A 20,106-nucleotide genomic window follows, 5' to 3' on the forward strand; every position below is an offset into this window, starting at 1 on the left:
ACAAGTTGAGAAATCTACTGACAAGGGTTTTTATCTCACTAAATCTTACTTTAGTAAGATTTTATCTTACTAAAGACTTTCTCCAGGAAAAAACCTTGTCTCCCAAATTATCCAACCCAACATTCATTTTCACAGTACAAGCCAAAAACGCAAAAGGACACCTTACCTTCACCATGACATAGTCCCCAGGTTGGGCTCTGACTCTGAGCCCAGGGTTAGTGACATCCTCCATCTCTGTATCAGGAAAGATCACCTTAAGGTTTCCATCATTTCGGCCACACAGGTCAGTGGCAGAGCGTTTACTGAGCTGCAGAAAGAACAAAGAAGGGTACTTTTCGGCAGTCATGGTACACGAATTTTTAAGGGGAACAGAACTACAATATATCTTCTGTCTACTATGTGCCAGACACTGTGCCAGGTATTTTACATCCATTGCCTCTTTACCCTCTTGACGTTAATACCAGACTTTTGCAATAGGCTCCTAATTACCTCCCTGCTTTCACCCTCTTCCCTCTATGGTCTAGCCTCAATAGCTATCCTCTCAAAACGTAAGCTGGATATGTCAAACCCCCCACCTCACTCAGATTAAAAATCAATGTCCTTATGAAAAGAGAGAATGGAGGGAGAGAGCGGGCTGTCTCATTAGGGGGAGAGTAATTGGGAGTGTGTAGCAAGGTGTATATGGGTTTTTGTGTGAGAAACTGACTTGATTTGTAAACTTTCACTTAAAGCACAATAAAAATTATATTTAAAAAAAAATCAATGTCCTTAAAATGGCCTATGTGGCTCTCAATGGTGTGGGGCCCTCTACCTGTCTGAATGCATCTGCCACTGTCTCCCCCTCACTCACTCTGTTCTAGCCACATTTATCTCTTTTCTGTTCCTCCAAAATTCCAAGCTTGTTCCTGCCTCACTGAAGTTGCTATTTCTTCTGCTTCACACAGTATTCCCCCAAATATGGCATGGCTCACTTTACTTTCTCCAGGTTTTTCCACAAACATCACTTTCCTGGTAAGGTCTTCCCCATCATTGATGTAAAATGCTAAATGACCACTATGCGCCTCTACCTACTCCTTTGCCCACTATGACAGCTAGCCTCCAAGAGGGTCCCAGTGATCCCCATCTCCTGGAATACAGACCCTTGTACAGTCTCATCCCATACTAAAGGAACGTTGACCTATGTGACTAGGAGAATAATGAAGAAGTGATGATACGTCACTTCTGAGATCAAGTCAAAAAAGACTGGAGCTTCCAGCTTCCATCTTGGACTCTTCATGTTCACTGTTTCCCTCCCCTTTTCCCTGTCTCTTGAACCACTCACTCTCAGGGAAGCCAGCTGTCGTGTCATAAGGACCCTCAGGCAGCCCTATGGAGAAGCCCATACCATCACTTCTATAATATTCTACTGATCTACAGTATTCTACATAGATCAACCTTCTTTCAATATGGATGAACTTTAAAAGGGTGTTATATCAGGAGGTGGGGATCACTGGGGCCATCTTAGAGACTGGCTACTACAGGGGGAGAAGGCGTGAATAGGGGTGCACGGTGGTCATCAGCATTTTACATCAGCAGCAAGGAACTGTGGCCTCTGGCTAACAGTCAGCAAAGAACTGAGGCCTGAAAACAACCACGTGAATGAGCTTGAAGGTGGATCCTCTAGCTCCAGTTGACCCTCCCGACGGCCGCCCTGGCCAATAGCTTGACTACAACTTCATGAGACACGAGCCAACTAAGCCACTCCCAGATTCCTGACCCTCAAAAACTTTGTAAAATAACAAATGCTTATTGTTTTAGGCTACTATGTTTTAGGGTAATTTGTTACACAGCAATAGATAACTAAGCAGCCCTGGTAGCGCAGTGGTTAAGCTCTCGGCTGCTAAGCGAAAGGTTGGCAGTTTGAACTCACCAGCTGCTCCACGAGAGAAAGATGTGACAGTCTGCTCCCAGAAATATTACAGACTCAGAAACCCTATGGGGCAGTCTTACTCCTTCCTATAAGGTCACCCTGGCTCAAAAATCGACACAACGGCAATGGATTAATTAATAACTAACACTCCCCCTTCCTTGTTTTATTTTTTCTCCTTCTAATATAACATCCATTTGTTTGTTTAAAGTCTGTCTCTCCTAAATAATGCAAAAGCTTAGGAGGCCTGTGTCTGTCTAATATGTAGAACAGTACCTGGCATATTTTAGGCATGCAAGAGGTATTTGTTGAATGAAAGATTAAACGATCTAAGAGATAGGTGTTGTTAGCTCCATCTAAAAAAGAGGACAAACTTAGTTAAGGAACTTGCCTAAGGTCACTGAGGTAATGAATATCAAAGTCAAAATGCAAGCCTAGCTCTAACTATAGGGCCAATTCAGGGCAATCACCCTGTGGCTTTGGCTAACCTTCAGTAGATGCTCCTGAAAAGGACAGAAAATTAGCAGTGTTCCCGAGACCCCTGACCACAACATGCAATGGGAACAGAGCGACAGGTGAGAAATAACAGAAAAAAGCCCAAGCCCTCTGAATGGCGGGGAACTGTTCTCACTCACCTTTAAAGCTAGAGAGCCAGTGAGAGGAGAATGGAGTTACCTGCAGTCGCTTGGCTACAGACACAGAGCAAGCAGAATGGGAAAGGAGGAATGAGCACTGAGCATCCTCCTTTATTAAGGCACTGACCATATTATACTGAAACAGTCCTTATCTGTTTATTAATTTGTCATAGCCATAAGTTCTTGGAAAGCAGAAATTGTGCTTTACCTATCTCAGAACCCCAACTGTCCTATCCACAGAGCATTCCAAGGTATCACAGAAGACTAAACATTCACTGCTGCTTCATCAACAAGAATAGTGCATGGCATGCGGTAGGATCTCAACAAAGTTTTACTGACTATATGTTAATGAATGACTCAATCAAGGAGTCTCTGACTATAGAATTACCTTCTTCAAGAATGGACCTCCAACAGGCCTAAAGCCAGAGGCTTACATGTGATGTACTTGGCAAACCAATTTTCACTTTACTCCGTCTCATAGAAATCACTCAGGAATGTCCTAGGGTTATCTGGCCTAGGTAAACTGCTCCTACTAAGCAGGCAGACTCAAAGCCAGAGTGTCCATCACAACTGGTAGAAGACAGGCCCAAGAAGATAATAAAACCACTATGATGGGGTTAATTTCTAGAATATATATGAGGCTTTCTCATGTATCTTCTCATGATGGAGTGACAAGAACCAAACTTACTCTCCATTCTTAAATAACCAGGAAACTGGACAAAATACATGAAATGACGATTTTCAGATATTGGACAAGAGATCGTGCAAGACCATGATTCTTTGAGAAAAGGAAAACAAATGAGGTGAGTCTAAATGCCTGTGCTCTCTGCCAGAAGGCACATACCAGACAGGGAGAGGAATCTCAAGGAGAGCATGGTAGTTTTCTGTGAATTGAGGAGACAGGGTCAGAGTTCACCAAGTCTGAGACAGCAAGAAATTGTGGAGCAGAGTTCTAGAGAGGAAAGAGCTAAGCACGAAAAAAAAACAGCTCCAAAAAATATGCACTGGTCAATTGGATAACAAAGTTTACTAAGCAAATGTTCTGCAACCCACTTTGGTGAGTGGCGTCTGGGGTTTTAAAAGCTATCAAGCGGCCATCTAAGACACATCAATTGGTCCCAACCCACCTGGAGCAAAGGCAAATGAAGAACATCAAACACACAAGGAAAATACGAGCCCAGGAGACAGAAATGGCCACATAAACCAAAGACTTCATCAGCTTGAGACCAGAAAAACTAGATGGTCCTCGGCTACCACCAATGACCGCCGACAGGGGAACACAACACAGAGTTGCTGATGGAGCAGGAGAAAGGTAGGGTACAGAACTCAGATTCTATTAAAAAGACTAGATTTAATGGTCTGACTGAGACTGGAGGAACCCCAGGAGACATGGCCCCCAGACTCTCTGTTAACCCATTCCCGAAGCCAACTCTTCAGACATAGACTGGACTATAAGACATAAAATGATACTTGTGAAGAGTGTGTTTCTTAGTTCAAGTAGATACATGAGACTAAACGGGCAGCTCCTGTCTGGGGGAGAGATGAGAAGGCAGAAACAGACAGAAGCGGGTTGAATGGACGAGGGGAGTCTGGGGTAAAAAGGAGTGTGCTCTCACATTATACAGAGAGCAACTAGGGTCACATAACAATGTGTGTATAAATATTTGTATGAGAACTAACTTGAGCTGTAAACTTTCACTTAAAGCACAATTGGAAAAAATATTTTTTAAAAAATATATATATATGCATTAAGGGTCCCTGTCATGGACTGAACCGTGTCCCCCCAAAAATACACAACCCCTGTAACCCTGTGGGTCAGTTCTACTCTGTCCTATAGGGTCACTGTGAGTTAGAATTGACTCAACAGCAACAGGTTTGGTTTGGGTTTTGGTTTTATACCTGTGGAAAGGAACCCTGGTGGCACAGTGATTAAGCACCTTTTGGCTGGCAGTTCAAACCTACCAGCCACTATATGGGAAAAATGTGGCAGTCTGCTTCTGTAAAGATTACAGCCTTGAAAATCCTATGTGACAGTTCTACTCTGTCCTATGGGGTCCCTATGAGTCAGAATCAACTAGATAGCAAAGGGTTTGATTTTTTGGTTTATACTTGTGGAAATAATTCCATTTGGGAAGTTTCTTTGTTATGTTACTGAAGCCGTATCAGTGCAGGGTGTGTCTTAAGCCAATCACTTGCAAGATATAAAAAAGAACACACTGGGCAGAGAAGCAAGGAAGCACCAACGGATAGGGAAAGTCTGATGCCACGCCAAGGAACAAAGGAAGAGAAGCTGCAAAGAGATTACAGACCTTCCCCCAGAGCTGACAGAGAAAGCCTTCCCCTAGAGACCATGCCCTGAACTTGGACTTCTAGCCTCCTAAACCGTGAGAAAATTAATTTCTGTTCATTAAAGCCACCCACTCATGGTATTTGTTACAGCAGGACTAGATAATTAAGACAATCTCCTTGAGTCTGCTAAATACTAACACATGCATGTGTAGAGTGAAACTCTACGTCAGGCAAAAACACTGACCTAGGAGCTGTCACCTGAACAGTTCCCCAAGTCCATACAGTTCAGAAGGGCCATACATTAGTGAGTAGTGAGGCAGATATTCCTAGCATAAAAAGGCTTTTCTAATAAAGCTTAAAAACTTACTGAACAGCAAGTAACTCAACTGCCTGACAGAACGAAGCCCAATGCAAAATCCAGACACACAAAAATGAACATTAAGATGTCCATTATCTAATAAAAAATTACTAGTATTCCAAGAAAGAGAAAAATGTGATCCATAATCAGGAAAAAAATAAATCAACAGAAATAGACTGAGAAATGAAAGCAATGCTAGAAATAGCATACAAGACATTAAAACAGCTATCACAACTATTTAAAGAAAATAGTAAGAAGTGGAAGACACACAAGAACCAATGAAACTTATAGATAAAAACATAGTATCTAAAATGTGAAGTTCCTAGGGTCTCATAATAATGTGTGTATAAATTTTTGTATGAGAAACTAACTTGAACCATAAAGTTTCACTTAAAGCACAGTAAAATAAATAAACAAATAAAACGTAAAACTCAATGGTAACAGGGGCAAGGAAACCAGATTAATGGAAACAGAACATCCAGAATGGAAATAATGAGAATGTTCACACACTGTGAAGAATGTAACCTATGTTACTAAGCAACTTGCATAGGAATTGTTGAATGGGAACCTAAACTGCTAAATCTTCACCAAAAACACAATATGAAAAATAAATAAATAAATTCAATGGTAACAGCAGGTTAGACACTGCCAAAGGTAATAACAGGAAACTTGAAGCCAGAGCTAAAGAAACTATGCAAAATAAGTACAGAGACTAAATAAAAGACAGAGAAAAAAAAGAACAATCTCAGTAACCTACAGAACAATATCAAGTAGATGAACATATATATAGCTGGAGTGACAGAAGGAGAGGCAAAAAGGGGAGAGAAAGGGAGTACAGAAAAAATATCTAAAAAAGTCATTGATAAAATTTTCCAAATTTGATGAAAACCATAAACCCACAAACTAAGAAGCTTCACCAAACCCCAGAGAAAATACAAAGAGGTAAACACAAAGAAAAACCATCTCAAGACACATCACATCCCTAAGTGATAAAGCAAAAATCTTAAAAGCAGGTAGAAAAAAAAGGTATTTTATGTACGGAGAAAGACAGATAAGAAAGACCTCAGATACCTCATCAGAACTATGTTAATCAGAAGACAATGAAATGAAATCTTTACACATCAACCTAGAATTTGACACCCTGGGAGATTAATTTTTAAAAATGAAGGTGAAATAAAGACTTTTTCAGACAAACAAAAGCTGAGAGGATTCTTCACTAAAAGACATGTGTTACAAGAAATGTTAAAGGAAGTTTTTCAAACACAAAGAAAATGATATCAGATGGAAACCTGAACGTACATAAAGGAATGAAGAACACCAGAAACAGTAAACGATATACATAGAACAGTAATAAACATAACCTTTATATATAACAACATATTTTGTGATGTAGAAATAAAAATCTATGACAACAGCACAAAAGGTAAGGGATAGGATCCAACTGGGACTGGGGATGAGCCTGGACCGTGATCAGTAACAAGTGAACGATCTGAAAAAAAATTCCACTAAGAAGGACACACAGATCAATGTTCTCTGACAAACTGAAGAGAAGCAAGTACAACAAACAGAGCAGCAGTTAAAATGTTTGGCATTTCAAAACCCTGGACCACAGGTAGAAAGAAGACTTCAATCCTAAAAACAGCAGAAAAACGAAGTTGTACATCAAAGATGAATGAGTATTGCTCTGTGCAGTGCAAGGTTATGAGGAAGTATGAGAAAAGCGGCAGTCTAATTTGCAGTGACGTGGATCTGTGTGGCTCCCTAGAGAAGAGGTGCCTGGGCTGCCCCAACCCTGCTCCAAGTGTAACTCCAAGTGTGGGCCTGAGTGCCGCTGCAACTGACGGTGGGTGCATGATGCCATGGTCACCAAATTGGGAGAGGTTATCAGCAGGCTGCCATTTAATATGCCTGACAAGGAGCTATTATGTAGGGATTAACTTTTTTTCATCTTCTTATACATTTAAGTTGATCTCTTTCTCTTGTGTGAATTTTAGGGCTTGGGGAAAATGTTGGGAAAACCTACTTAAGAATCATGCTCTCCCCAGCAGTAGAACAATACAGAATGTCTTCTCAAATTGCTTAACTTGTGACCAAAGAATGTGACAGTGGATGAATTTCAGGACCTCCCATCAGTTCCCCCAGTCCTACTCCACCCTCAAATTAAAAAATCTCTTTCTTCTTTGCTGATATCTGAGAAAATGTAATTTTAATATTTTCAGAATTCTGTAACAGAGATTTTCTTACACTGCACATAGAATCATAACATTTATAATACTCAGTTACTCTGAGATCTTACACATCACTAGTTCTAAATCAGAATTGCCACTTAGATTTAAAAAAAAAAAACTTGTGACTTTGCACTATATACCTATAGCCTCATTTTTTAATTGTTTGAATAACACTAAAATTCAATCTGGCAATTTAAAAAAAAAGTAAAGAGGGAAGAATAGAAGAACATTGTTCTAAGAGTCTTACATTATACATGTTGAGTGCCTTGTCTGGAGTTAAAACAACTGACCAAAGATAATCGAAAGGGCACATAATTTACCTTTAGAAAATTAAGCTCCAACTACATGCTGTATTATTAAATGATCAAAGACGTAGAAAGCAGTGTAGTCCTTAAAATACTAATTCAGAGAAACATACATCAGATAAGACTGAAAACGATCCTCCACTCTGCAGCTCTCTAGTAAGCATGAGTTCCTCCTATACCCCGGTAAAGCCTATGTGAGAACCAGCTCTGGGCTGTAGGGAGGTGACAGAGGCCAACACCTACTGACTAGTACTGAACTGACCCAAAGATGCAGATGAAAAGATATGAACTTCTCTCTATACTAGGAGGGACAGAAGTCACAGCACAGGATACTCATTCTCCCAACAGAACTTTTAACACACTGGGACAGTCTCCCACCCGCAAGAATAAGAAATGAATAAAATCAGGTGCATCTCCCTTCACCCCTGGAGACTCCCCATGTAGAAAATTACAAGGAAACTATAAAAAGAGAACACCTAGAACTATTACGTGAGCTCAGCAAGGTCTCAGGATACAAGATAAATATACAAAAATCAATAGTATTTCTATATGAGTAATGAACACACGGACATTTTAAAGTATATCATTTACAATCACTCAAAAAAAATGAAATACTTAGGGGCACTAGGAGTCAGAATCGACTCGACGGCAGCGGGTTTGGTTTTTGTTGTCTTTTTTTTTACACCTAACAAAACATGCGCAGGACTTGTATGCTGAAAACTACAAAAGGCTGATAAAAGAAATCTAAGATCTAAATAAATGGAAAGACATACTATGTCCAAAAAAACAAAATATATATATGTATGCGTATACACACACACACACACACACATATATATATGTCCTTACCCCCTCTACCAGCACCAGCTGGGAAGAGCCGACAGAGTTCTTGTTGGCTTTTGTTGCTTCTTCTCGGAATACAGAGATAAGTTCCTTCAAACGCCTTTTTTTTACCTCTCCCGGGACATCATCCTGCAGCCTGTGATACGCCCGCGTCTTCTATTAAAGCAAAAAAAAAAAAATGGAGGTCACCAAGGACTTGTAGAATCCATCCTTGAGACACAGAGTGGGATCATGTTTGTCCACTCGCAAACTACAGACACGTGTACAGAGATCCAAGCCATTCCAAGAGGGCTCTCTGACTCTGGAAGGATCCCAAGAGAAAAAGATAACTCTACAGTAGAGTGAAGTCACATTTTTACCAGGGTTAGATTCTAAATTTACCGCATGAAATGAAAATCACAGACTCAAAATTACTCTTGGTATTTATCGTAAGGTTACATTTGTATGTATGCTAAATGGCTCACGTACTAGGTTACTCATTGCAGCACTGTCTATAAAGATGCAAAATGCAAAACATTTTAAATGTCTATCAATAGGTAACTAGTAGAACAAGTTATGGTTTATTTATACAACGGAATACAAAGCAGCTATTAAAAAGAATGAGGTAACATACTGACGTGAACTGCTCTCCAAAACATACCACTTACAAAAATAAATAAGGTGTAGATCAACATCTATAAAATGATACCTCTGGTGTAGAAAGAATATATTTACAAATGCATGAAATATCTTTGGAAAGTTATACAAAAATTGTTAAGAGCATTTGCCTTTAAGAAAGGAAGTGAGAAAGTAGGAAACATGAAGAGAATTACATCTCATTTATACATTTTGACCTTCTGAATTTTATATCATGAACATATACTACCTAGTCCAAAAAGAAAAAGGAAATTTATTCTTGTAAATTCCTTAAATCACCCAAACCACAGTGAGTATGTATTTGTATGTTGTTATGTACATGATCTCATGTTCACTACAGCTGGAGAACCACTGACCTAGACAAAAGTGTAGATTAAAAGGAAAGTCCATACACAGGAGCACGGACATTCAAACTAACATGATTTGAGAGAACTACCAAATCCACAGAGGAGAATGGAGTATGAGTGAAGAATTCCAAAATGTTTGCAGGGTTTACTCACTGTCTCATTATAAACAACAAGAAAAATACATCTACTGTGAACTACGTGCAAGATGCTATTCTAAGTGCCTTATACGTAATATCTTATTTAATCCTCAAAACAACCCCATGAAGTTGGTACCAGTACTATTCCAATTTCACAGATGAGAAAACCAAGGACTTTGTGGAAGGTTCCACAGCTAATATGGGGTAGAGCCACAATCTCTTATCCACTAGGCGACCTGATTAAGTTTCTATAACCTTAACCCTAACCTAGGAATTAGATCTCAAAGTAAACATTATATTCAGTGTCCATAGACTATGTTTCCACCACACAGTGAAAATCCATTTCCCAACCTTAGCATTATAAAGAATTTCTATTGTATATTTGGGACAGCCACAGAAAAAAAGTAAAACAGAACCCAACAGCTCCTCTGGAACTTCATCCCTAAAATAATTCTGTAAAAGAGACATGAACGTACACATTGGCCTGCTTACATGCCTACAAAACACTAGGCAGTGGGCTTTAAAAGAAATAAATCAGCTTGGTTGACAGCAGCTCAGTGACACTGAGGCTAAGATCATGGGTTCGGTCTTCATCAGTCAGCTTTCCTAAACTCCATGGCCAGACAGGCTCCCCAACCTACAGCCCAGACATGAGGCACACTGCTCTCAAGGTGACTGGGAGAATGAAGGATGGCACGTGCACATCCATTCTTACCACCAAGTGCATGGCAGCAGACCAAGACTATCCCCTCTCTGCAGGACACACGCATATCTCTCCCTCTCTCTCCTCATCTCCTTCTGCTTCATTTTCCTGGCCATCTGTGTTACAAGGACTCCAAAGTGAGTAACAGTAGGTTCACTTGGCCAAGGAAAATGGAAACTAGAAATAGCTGAGGATGGCTCGGAAGATGGCTGGGAGGCTGACAAGTGGCCTCTATAAAACAAATCACATCTGTCAAAAAGTTCTGCATGTTGAGTAAGTTTCTTATAAAGAAGACTAGTCTCACTCCCTCCACATCCAAATTCTAAGCAACCTAAACTTAATTTAAAATATTCTAAGAAAGAAGAATATTAGTGTAAGTAATCTTTTTTCATCTCAAATTGCTGAATTGTGTCAAAGAGTAGACACAGTTGGTAAGAAAAACAAAAAAAAAAGTGAACGGAAAGATCCTTGTGGTTCCTCAAGTACTGTCCTGCTGCTACTTTCTTTTCTGTCCAGTTGTCTATAATGAACCCAACATGATGTCAGTCCCAAAGGAGAAGCAGCTCTTCCCCCAACCCAGGGCTCACCTGTCTCATGCTGTAGGCAAAGAGGAAGCCCATGTTGTACTGAACTTCCCGAAGTAAAGACACTGTCTGGAGGTGATCTTCCTCAGTCTCACCACAAAAGCCAGCAATGAAATCGCTGCTGAGGCTCACACCTGCCACACATAATAAAGGACAATAGGCAGTTGAAACTTACCTTTAAGAGAGGCCTTTGGTATTTGTGGATTACAGAGGGAGGGACATCAACTGTAACACTTTCCCTGGAGCTATTCAGCACGTCCGCAAATAGAACAGTCATTACAGAGCAAGGGGGATTTACAGAGCAAGGAGGATGGGTCAGAGCCTGGCTTCTCAGTCTAAGTGCCCCTTAGCACAAGAAAAGGTATTTCCATTTCAAATCCTGGATTTAACAACAAAAGCATCCACATTTTCAAACTGTTTCTGTTTTCACTAGTGAAAACCCTGCAGTGCCTCATACAAATATATTCCTCTGAGTTTTGTTTCACGTAATTTTCATTTAAGGCAGTAAGTATTAACTATCAGTTACTGAATACTTACTAAAAATCCCATTGCCACAGGGTCAATTCCGACTCAAAGTGACCCTATAGGGCAGAGTAGAACTGCCCCATAGGGTTTCCATGGGGAGGCTGATGGATTTGAACTGCCAACCTTTTGGTTAGCAGCCAAGCTCTTAACCGCTGTGCCACCAGGGCCCCAAATAGTTACTGTGTGCCAGAATTTACTATCTATTTAATTATCCCAACAATCTGAAGAAAGGAGTGTTACAGATGAGGAAACAAAGGCCCAGAGAAGTGAAATGAAGTGTCTTGTCTGTGGTCAGACAGCCGAAGCCCAACATGAAGGCAATGTACTTAGCCTCCATACCATTATGCCCTATCAAAATGAAAGCATTTGTACGCATACAAGTGAAAATCATCAGAAAGCTTGAGGGGAATATAGATACTGTCAACCAAATTTAAACCAAAATTACAGAATAACTTTATTAGGAGGAAGGTAAAAGTAACAGATCCATCTGCCAGCCCAAAGCAGAGGCAGCCATGTATTGGAAGCTATGCAAAATAAAAGGGAGTAAATAAGGCTTAAGATAATAAGGAATTATCTCTAAAATTTGTAATAATGAGTTGCCAAAATGCTAGTTAGAAAGAGTACATGTTTTAAAAGATAACAACTGACCCCAAATCAGAACTAATTTAGACCATAACTTTGCCAGCTTACTAGAAGGAATAAGGTCACTCCCACATGTTCAGAAACACCAAGTATAGAAAAGGAATCTCTTGAACTCCGAGGTCATAAGCTTATGAGTATTTTTAGCAGGACCAAGCTATCAAAAAACTCACAAAGATGTAAAGAAAAGCAGGAGAAAAAAAGAGAGAAAGGAATAGGTGCAAAAGAAATATAAAATGGTGTTGCAAGAACTGTCACAGGGGTTGGTGGGTACCTGTATCTGACAAGAAGATGGTGGTCACTCATACAGTAGTAAGTTCATTCAACAGAATATATTTCTTTTTTAAACTTACTTTTTGTTGCTGTTATTGGGAATACACACCACAGAACATTTACCAGTTCAACAGTTTCTCTATGTGTATAATTCGGTGACATTGATTACATTCTTCAAGTTATGCAACCATTCTCACCCTCCTTTTCTGAACTGTTTCTCCTCTGTTAACATAAACTCTAAATTTCCTATCTAATCTTTAGAGTTGCTGTTGTTAATTTGATCCCACACAGATAGTTCTTATACGAGTACAATATTCAAGTCAGACATTCTTTACCAAATAAGCTAAACTATTGTTTGGTTTCCCACCTGAATTTGGAGACCATCTCAAGGACAGATTTGACACACTTAACACTTCTGACTAAAGACCAGACAAGTCATGGGATGACATCAAGGATATCATACACAAAGAAAATAAGATTAAAAAAACAGGAAAGAGAGAAAAGACCAAAATGGATGTCAGAAGAGACTCAAACTTGCTCTTCAGTGTCAAATAGCTAAAGCAAATGGAAGAAACAATGAAGTAAAAGAGCTGAATGGAAGATTTCAAAGGCCAGCTCAGGAAGACAGAGTAAAGCATTATGACATGTGCAAAGATCTGGTGTTATAAAACCAAAAGGGAAGAACGCACTCAGCATTTCTCAAGCTGAAAGAACTGAAGAAAAAATTCAAGCCTCAAGTTGCAATTTTGAAGGGCTCTATGGACAAAATATCAAATGATGCAGGAAGCATCAAAAGAAGACAGAAGGAATACACAGTCACTGTACCAAAAAGAACTGGTCAATGTCCACCCATTTCAGGAGGCAGCATATGCTGAAGAACGGATGGTACTGAAGGAAGAAGTCCAAGCTGCACTGAAGGCACTGCTGAAAAACAAAGGCTCCAGGAATTGATGGAATACCAATTGAGATGTTTGAACGTATGGATGCAGCCCTGGAAGCACCCACTTGACTATGCCAAGAAATGTGGAAGACAGCTACCTGGCCAACCAATTGGAAGAGATCTATAGTTATTCCTATTCCAACAAAAGGTGATCCAACAGAACGTGGAAATTATCGAACAATATCAGTTCTATTACACACGTGTAAAATTTTGCTGAAAATCATTGAACAGTGGTTGCAGCAGTACATCGAAAGAGAGCTGCCAGAAATTCAAGTCAGATTCACAATAGGATATGGAACAAGGGATATCATTGCCGATGACAGACGGATATTGGCTGAAAGCAGACAATACCAGAAAGATGTTTACCTGTGTTTTATTGACTATGCAAAGGCATTCAACTGTGTGGATCATAACAAACTATGAATAACATTCCGAAGAATGGGAATTCCAGAACACTTACTTGTGCTCATGAGGAACTGTTTGTACATTGATCAAGGGGCTAGTGGTAAGAACAGAACAATGGGATACTGCATGGTCTAAAGTTAGGAAAGGTGTGCATCAGGGTTGTATCCTTTCACCAGAGCTATTCAGTCTGACCTGTATGCTGAGCAAATAATCTGAGAAACTGGACTATATGAAGAAGAATGGGGCATCGAGATTGGAGGAAGACTCATTAACAACCTGTGATATGCAGATGACACAACCTTCCTTGCTGAAAGTGAAGAGGACTAGGAGCACTTACTGATGAAGATCAAAGACCACAGCCTTCAGTACGGATTGCACCTCAACATAAAGAAAACAAAAATCCTCACAACCGGACCAATAAGCAACATCATGATAAACGGGGAAAACACGGAAGTTGTCAACGATTTCATTTTACTTGGATCCACAATCAACACCCATGGAAGCAGCAGTCAAGAAAAAAGGATTTCTTTAAAGCATTAAAAAACAAAGATGTCACTTTAAGGACTAAGGTGTGCCTGACCCAAGTCCTGATATTTTCAATTGCCTCATATGCATGTGAAAGCTGGATGGTGAATAAGGAAGCCCGAAGAATTGCTGCCTTTGAATTATGGTGTTGGAGAAGAATATTGAACATACCATGGACTGCCAGAAGAATACACAAATTTGTCTTGGAAGAAGTACAGCCAGGATGCTCCTTAGAAGCAAGGATGGCAATACATGGTCTCACATTTTTTGGACATGTTATCAGGAGAGATCAGCCCCTGGAGTAGGACCTCATGCTTGGTAAAGTAGAGGGTCGAGAAAAAGAGGAAGACCCTCAACAAGATGGACTGACAGCACTGCAATAATGGGCTCAAACACAGCAATGATTCTGAGGATGGCACAGGACCAGGCAGTGTTTTGTTCTACTGTACATAGGGTCATTATGAGTCAGAACCAACTCGACAACATCTAACAACAACAACTGTTTGGTTTAAAGAAGACTTCAGAGGATATTTTCCATTTGAGGTTTAAAGATTATCTCAGGGCAGTAGTTTCATAAAGTCTGGATCCCAGAAAAATTTAAAATTCTGTTCTACATTTTCCCCCTTTTGACCAAATGTTTCTTAAATGTACCTGGAATAGACTCCCTGATATGGTGAATCAACTCCACATATGCTTCTCTTGAATATCTGCAATAAACAACAAAAAGAAAAGGCCTAGGTAAACTAAACTTCTTTAAATGAGTGCTAAAAGTATCTGGTCAAAGTATCCAAAAGAGCTCTTTTGATCCAAACTCTATACCATAATCTAATCTAGAGCCTATAAATTTTTAGTACAAGTACATAAATTATTTTTAATTGCCTTTTTTTTAATTTAATTAATGAATCAAAACAGATTAAACATTTAAGAGATCTCTAAAACTCTTTGTTTGCCAATATGAAAAAGAAAGCAAAGCACCAGTCCCATACAGCTTGCTATGGGTCAGAATCTCTTTTCGTCATCATCTCTGCAATTCTCATTCCCAAAATAAGTAAATACATATATAGCTATACGTATACTTCAAGACATAAAAAAAAGTTTAATGTTAAAAATCAGAGGATTAAATCTCAGGATGTCCCACATAGTAGGTGTTAAGGCTTAGGAAAAGAACTTGGTAAAAAAATGAAATGAGTGATCTAGCCTTTGGTCTATGCTTTTTTATGGAGTGAGCAGAAACAAGCTTCAATGTCGGTGGGTCTAATGCCCAATATCCAAATATTTACTGAGCAGCTACTATGTGCCACACACTGCGCTAGGTTCCTAGCAATACAGACGCTGTCTGGTCATTAAGGAAACATGGAAAGGTGTGATATGCCCTTCTCCCCAACAAGTCTGACCCCCTACGCATGGCCTCCAACACACGGCTGCTTCCACTCTGGGCCGGCAGGTGGATCTGTTTACAGATGTTGTGTCTCTCATCAATCAGCTGCAGAACCTAACCAAATAGAACACATTATGGGTCATCACAGTCTCACCAAAGAATCTTGCAGAAACAAATGACACCCCCACCATTTCTCATCAACATTAATTTTCAAAATAATTAAGAAGCTGATTAAACAGAACATATGAATTACTCAGATCCCTTACTTCTGCTCAAGCCACCTTCTGTCTGTCCCAGATATTTCACCTGATGACACCTCTGCTTTACAAGAATGGAAGGAAGAAAACAAGCCGACTTCATATTAAATTCAAGACACAGGGCTGTTTGCAGATAGCACAGACACAAGCGTCAGCAAGCCAGAAGACAAAAATGGCATTTCTTTCATCTAACTTATAAACTAATTAACAAGTGCTTTATCGCTCACTCGCCAAACACTTAAAGAGCATCTGCTAAGTGTCAGGACTACACTAAGATGCTGCGAAACACAAAGATGAATGATAATGCCTTTCCCCTGAAGCTCACACCACTTGGAAACTGGCTATTTTTCTTTCTAGAAACCCCAAATAGGACAGTAGGTTCCAAATATAAGAGCAAAATGAGAAGTCAGGAAACAAATCTAGAATTTGTTCTCGATTTTGTTAATAACCCTTTGTATGCTACTGGTATGGCAGTGAGCATCAACCACCTAACAAAGCCAGAATGCCTCTTCTGGCCACATTTAACATTTTTATTCAAATTCTTACTTAACTGTGGTATAATTTTTCCCCATTTTTCTTTAAAATACTATTTTTTTTTAACAAACAGGTGCACAGCCTGTCACTTTGCTTCTACTCTACAAGGCCTTTGTGTGTATGTATATATACGTGTGTGTGTATGTATTTTATATATAATATATATATTTATACTTTTTTAATTAAAAAATTACAGCAAATTTTATTTATAAGATATTTGGAAATTAAAGTGTAAAGTTTCAGTAATGCTTAGGTCAGGAGAAAATACTAGCTCCTGCCTCCTTAAAAAAATTCCGTTGACAAAAGCATTAAAAAACATAAAAATACTTATGAATAAATTTAATAAAAGATGTGCAAGACCTCCACATTGAAAACTATAAAACATTACTGAAAGAAATTTTAAAAGATCTAAACAAACATAGAGATAAATCACACTCATGTATTAAAACACTCAGTACTGTTAAGTTGTCCATTCTCCCCAAACTGATCTACAGAATCAATACAATTCCAAACAAAATCCCGGCAGGTTTTTTTGTTAAAATTGAGAAGCTGATTCTAAAATTTATATGCAAATACAAAGGACCTACACTAGGGAAAATACTCTTGGAAAAGAACACAGTGTGGGGACTTCCACATCTGCTTTCGAGGCTACAGAAATCAACAGTACAGGACTGGTGTACAGTTAGACATATAGGTCAGTGGGACAGAAGAATCCAGAAATAGGGCCAACACACAGATGCCAACAAAATTTAGCTCAAAAAGGATAATCTTTTCAACAAATGGTGCTGAAAATCATATGGAAAAAAAAAAGACCCTCCACCTCTACCTCACACCATACAAAAAATTAAATTTGAAAGGGACTCTAGACCAAAATGTAAAAGCTGGAACTATAAAACTTCCGGAATAAAACAGAAAATCTTTACAATTTTATCAGGTTTTCAAAGACTTCAACAAATTAAAATCTTCTGTTCTTTGAAAGTTACCATCAAGATACTAAAACTGGGAGAAAATATTTGAAAACATGTATCTGACACAGGATTTGTATACAGAATACATAACCAACTTTTACAACTCAATAAGAAGACAACTAATCCAGAGGAGAAACGGTAAGAGTGGAGGCAAAAGACTTAAACAGACATTTCACCAAAACAAAAAACCTATAAAACAAAGGTTTCCTGTGTGGGGTACCTACTCCACGTCAGGCACTGTGCTAAGTATCATGGATATACTATATCTATTTCACAACAAGCCTAAACAGGAGCTAATTATTCATCCCATTTTACAGATGAAGATGACAAGTTGATAAAGTCACGCTGGTAAAGCAGTGGAAGGGCTGAGATTTGAACCCAGGTTTAAAGCCAGTGTCTGGGCTTCACATTGCCATCCTTCCTATCCTCCCCATACCACCATTACCACCACCATCACTACCACACAGTTGCCACCTTGTAATAAAACCTCTCTCTGCGTAGCCCTCATGGTCCCACAGGTGATCTTAACCTCCCATTCAATATCAATCTTATCTTCACCCTCCACCTTGTGGACTTTAAGTTTTTCCAAAGGGCTGGTGGATTCGGAGGACTATACAGCAATACGTCACAGGACTCCGAGAGCAGGATTTGAGGTCTCTGTTGCATACCTACTGGGTCCAGCCTTTGGCATGCTTAAAGATACTGGTATCAATCTACCACATTCACACACTTAACTGTCAACACTTACCTCATCAGGAAAGTCCTTGGGGTGGGGAGAGGTAAAACGGATTCTCATTTCAGGATCTACTCTGGAGACTTGATCCAGAAGGTAAGCAAAACGAAGGCCTCCTTGCTTCATTTTATAGTTGGTGGTGAAGCCACGGCTAAGGTTGGTGGACACTGCATTGTTGAACTGGACCTCTGAACTGTCCCGAAAACTATTAACATTCTGACCAAGGAGTGTCACTTCTTTCAACCCCTGAGAAAGGGAAAACAAAAATATTTGGGGCAACTTCTAAAACTTGGCAGGTACCTTCACACCAAATCACTAGTTTAGAAGTTAACTGAATCTACCAAGAGCCATTCACGTATATATTCCGTCTTTAAACCAAAAATTTCATGCCTGGGCATTTTGTCTGAAGAACTGAACTTCAGAAAAAAGCCTTATGTGAAAATCAATCTTCAAAACAATCCTTAAATAGCAAAAAACTGGCAGCAAACTCAGCGTTCAATAATAATGGTTAATTTATGACATTCTGTTAGTTAAATGTTATATAGTCATTGCCTATAAAGTATTCTTGCCAAAATATTTAACCTAAATTAAGTCAAGCTTTTACACCTAACCTCATTTACCAGAATTCGGAATATATTAAATGACAACATAAGGAAATCAGAGCAATCTAAAATGTGGGACGTTCTAGAAGATACTCATCTGATCTCTTCAAAACATGAATGTGTCACTTAAAACAAACAGCCAAAAAAAAAAAAAAAAAGTTAAGGGGCTGTTCTAGATTAAGACCCAAAGAGCTGTAACAGCCAAACGCAAATGCACTGATCTTGATTGCATCTTGACTTGAAAATAAAACAGCAACAAGAAATGTTTTGGGGACAGTTGAGAAATCTGGCATATGGACTGCATTTTAGGTCATACAGAACAAAGTTCATTTTCCTAGGTGTGATGGTGGTATTAGAGTTATAAAGGGAAAAATTCCTGTTCTTAGGAGATGCATGCTGATGTATCCAGGGGTTAAATGGCTGGATGTCTACAACTTCCTCTTGAATGGTCTAGAAAAAAATATATGTATTCACGTAGACAAAGCAAATATGACAAAATGTTAACGATAATATTTACTGTACTAGTCTTTTACTTGTCTGTGTGTTCAAAAATTTGCGTTAGAAAATTTCAGAAGGAAAAAAACTAGTGGCTGCTATAAAAGCTGTTTTTTTAACTTTATTTTGATATAATTTCAAACTTACAGAAAAATTGCCAGAATACTACAAAGAATTTCTATATACCTTTTGCCCAGGTTCATCAATTGTTAACATTATGCCCCATTTGCATCACACAGTTCTCTCTCTACACACACACACGCACATACGCACACTCACATTTTTCTGAGTCTTTCAAGAATTCTAGGCATCATACTGTTTTATACCCCTAAATACTTCAGTATGCATTTCCTAAAAAGAATATTCTCTTACATAACCACAAAACAATTATTAAAATCGGAAATACTAACATTATACTATTAACTAATACACATTTCTTAAATCAAATTTTACCAACCGTCCAAATAATGTCCTTTGCATCTATCTTTTTTTTCCTAGTCAAAATCTCAATTCAGGATTATGTGATACATTTAGTTGTCAGGACTCTAATCTCTGTAAAGATGATGTATTTTTACAAGTCGTGACATAATGTTAACTTAAAAAGCAGAATATGCTAAATGCAATGTGGATCCTGGATTGGATCCCACAACAGAAAAAAGACAGTATGTCAAAGAGAAAAACTAATAAGAATCTTACTTTGATTTTAAGGTTTTTCTTACCCATAAAACCAAGTATTAACCATAAAAAAATTTCTGACTCAAAATTAATCCTGCCAGTGGCTTTTTTTCACCCAAAATTGCTAATCTTTTCTTTCCAGTTTGAAACCCAGCTTACTTACTTTAAATTTCAAAAGTTTATGAG

The 20,106-nt window shown here is 38.8% G+C and overlaps 1 protein-coding gene and 1 pseudogene across 8 annotated transcripts in view; one reads left to right on the forward strand and one right to left on the reverse strand.

Annotated features, from left to right (window-relative positions):
- The window catches only part of CDK5RAP1 (CDK5 regulatory subunit associated protein 1), a 43,624-nt gene that overhangs the window by 7,336 nt on the left and 16,182 nt on the right, over positions 1-20,106 (reverse strand). For all 8 annotated transcript variants that reach the window (XM_010591615.3, XM_064275978.1, XM_064275977.1 and 5 more), the window contains 6 exons: positions 18,164-18,394; positions 15,673-15,770; positions 14,930-14,985; positions 10,975-11,105; positions 8,571-8,720; positions 167-307 (listed from right to left, as the gene is read on the reverse strand). In XM_010591615.3, coding sequence (XP_010589917.2) covers positions 167-307; positions 8,571-8,720; positions 10,975-11,105; positions 14,930-14,985; positions 15,673-15,770; positions 18,164-18,394 — 807 coding nt within the window. The remainder of the gene's footprint in view (positions 1-166; positions 308-8,570; positions 8,721-10,974; positions 11,106-14,929; positions 14,986-15,672; positions 15,771-18,163; positions 18,395-20,106) is intronic.
- LOC135228603 (ARL14 effector protein-like) lies at positions 5,544-8,153 on the forward strand (annotated as a pseudogene).

Source organism: Loxodonta africana, chromosome 24 (genome assembly GCF_030014295.1).
Source record: "Loxodonta africana isolate mLoxAfr1 chromosome 24, mLoxAfr1.hap2, whole genome shotgun sequence".
Taxonomy (NCBI): Eukaryota; Metazoa; Chordata; class Mammalia; order Proboscidea; family Elephantidae; genus Loxodonta; species Loxodonta africana.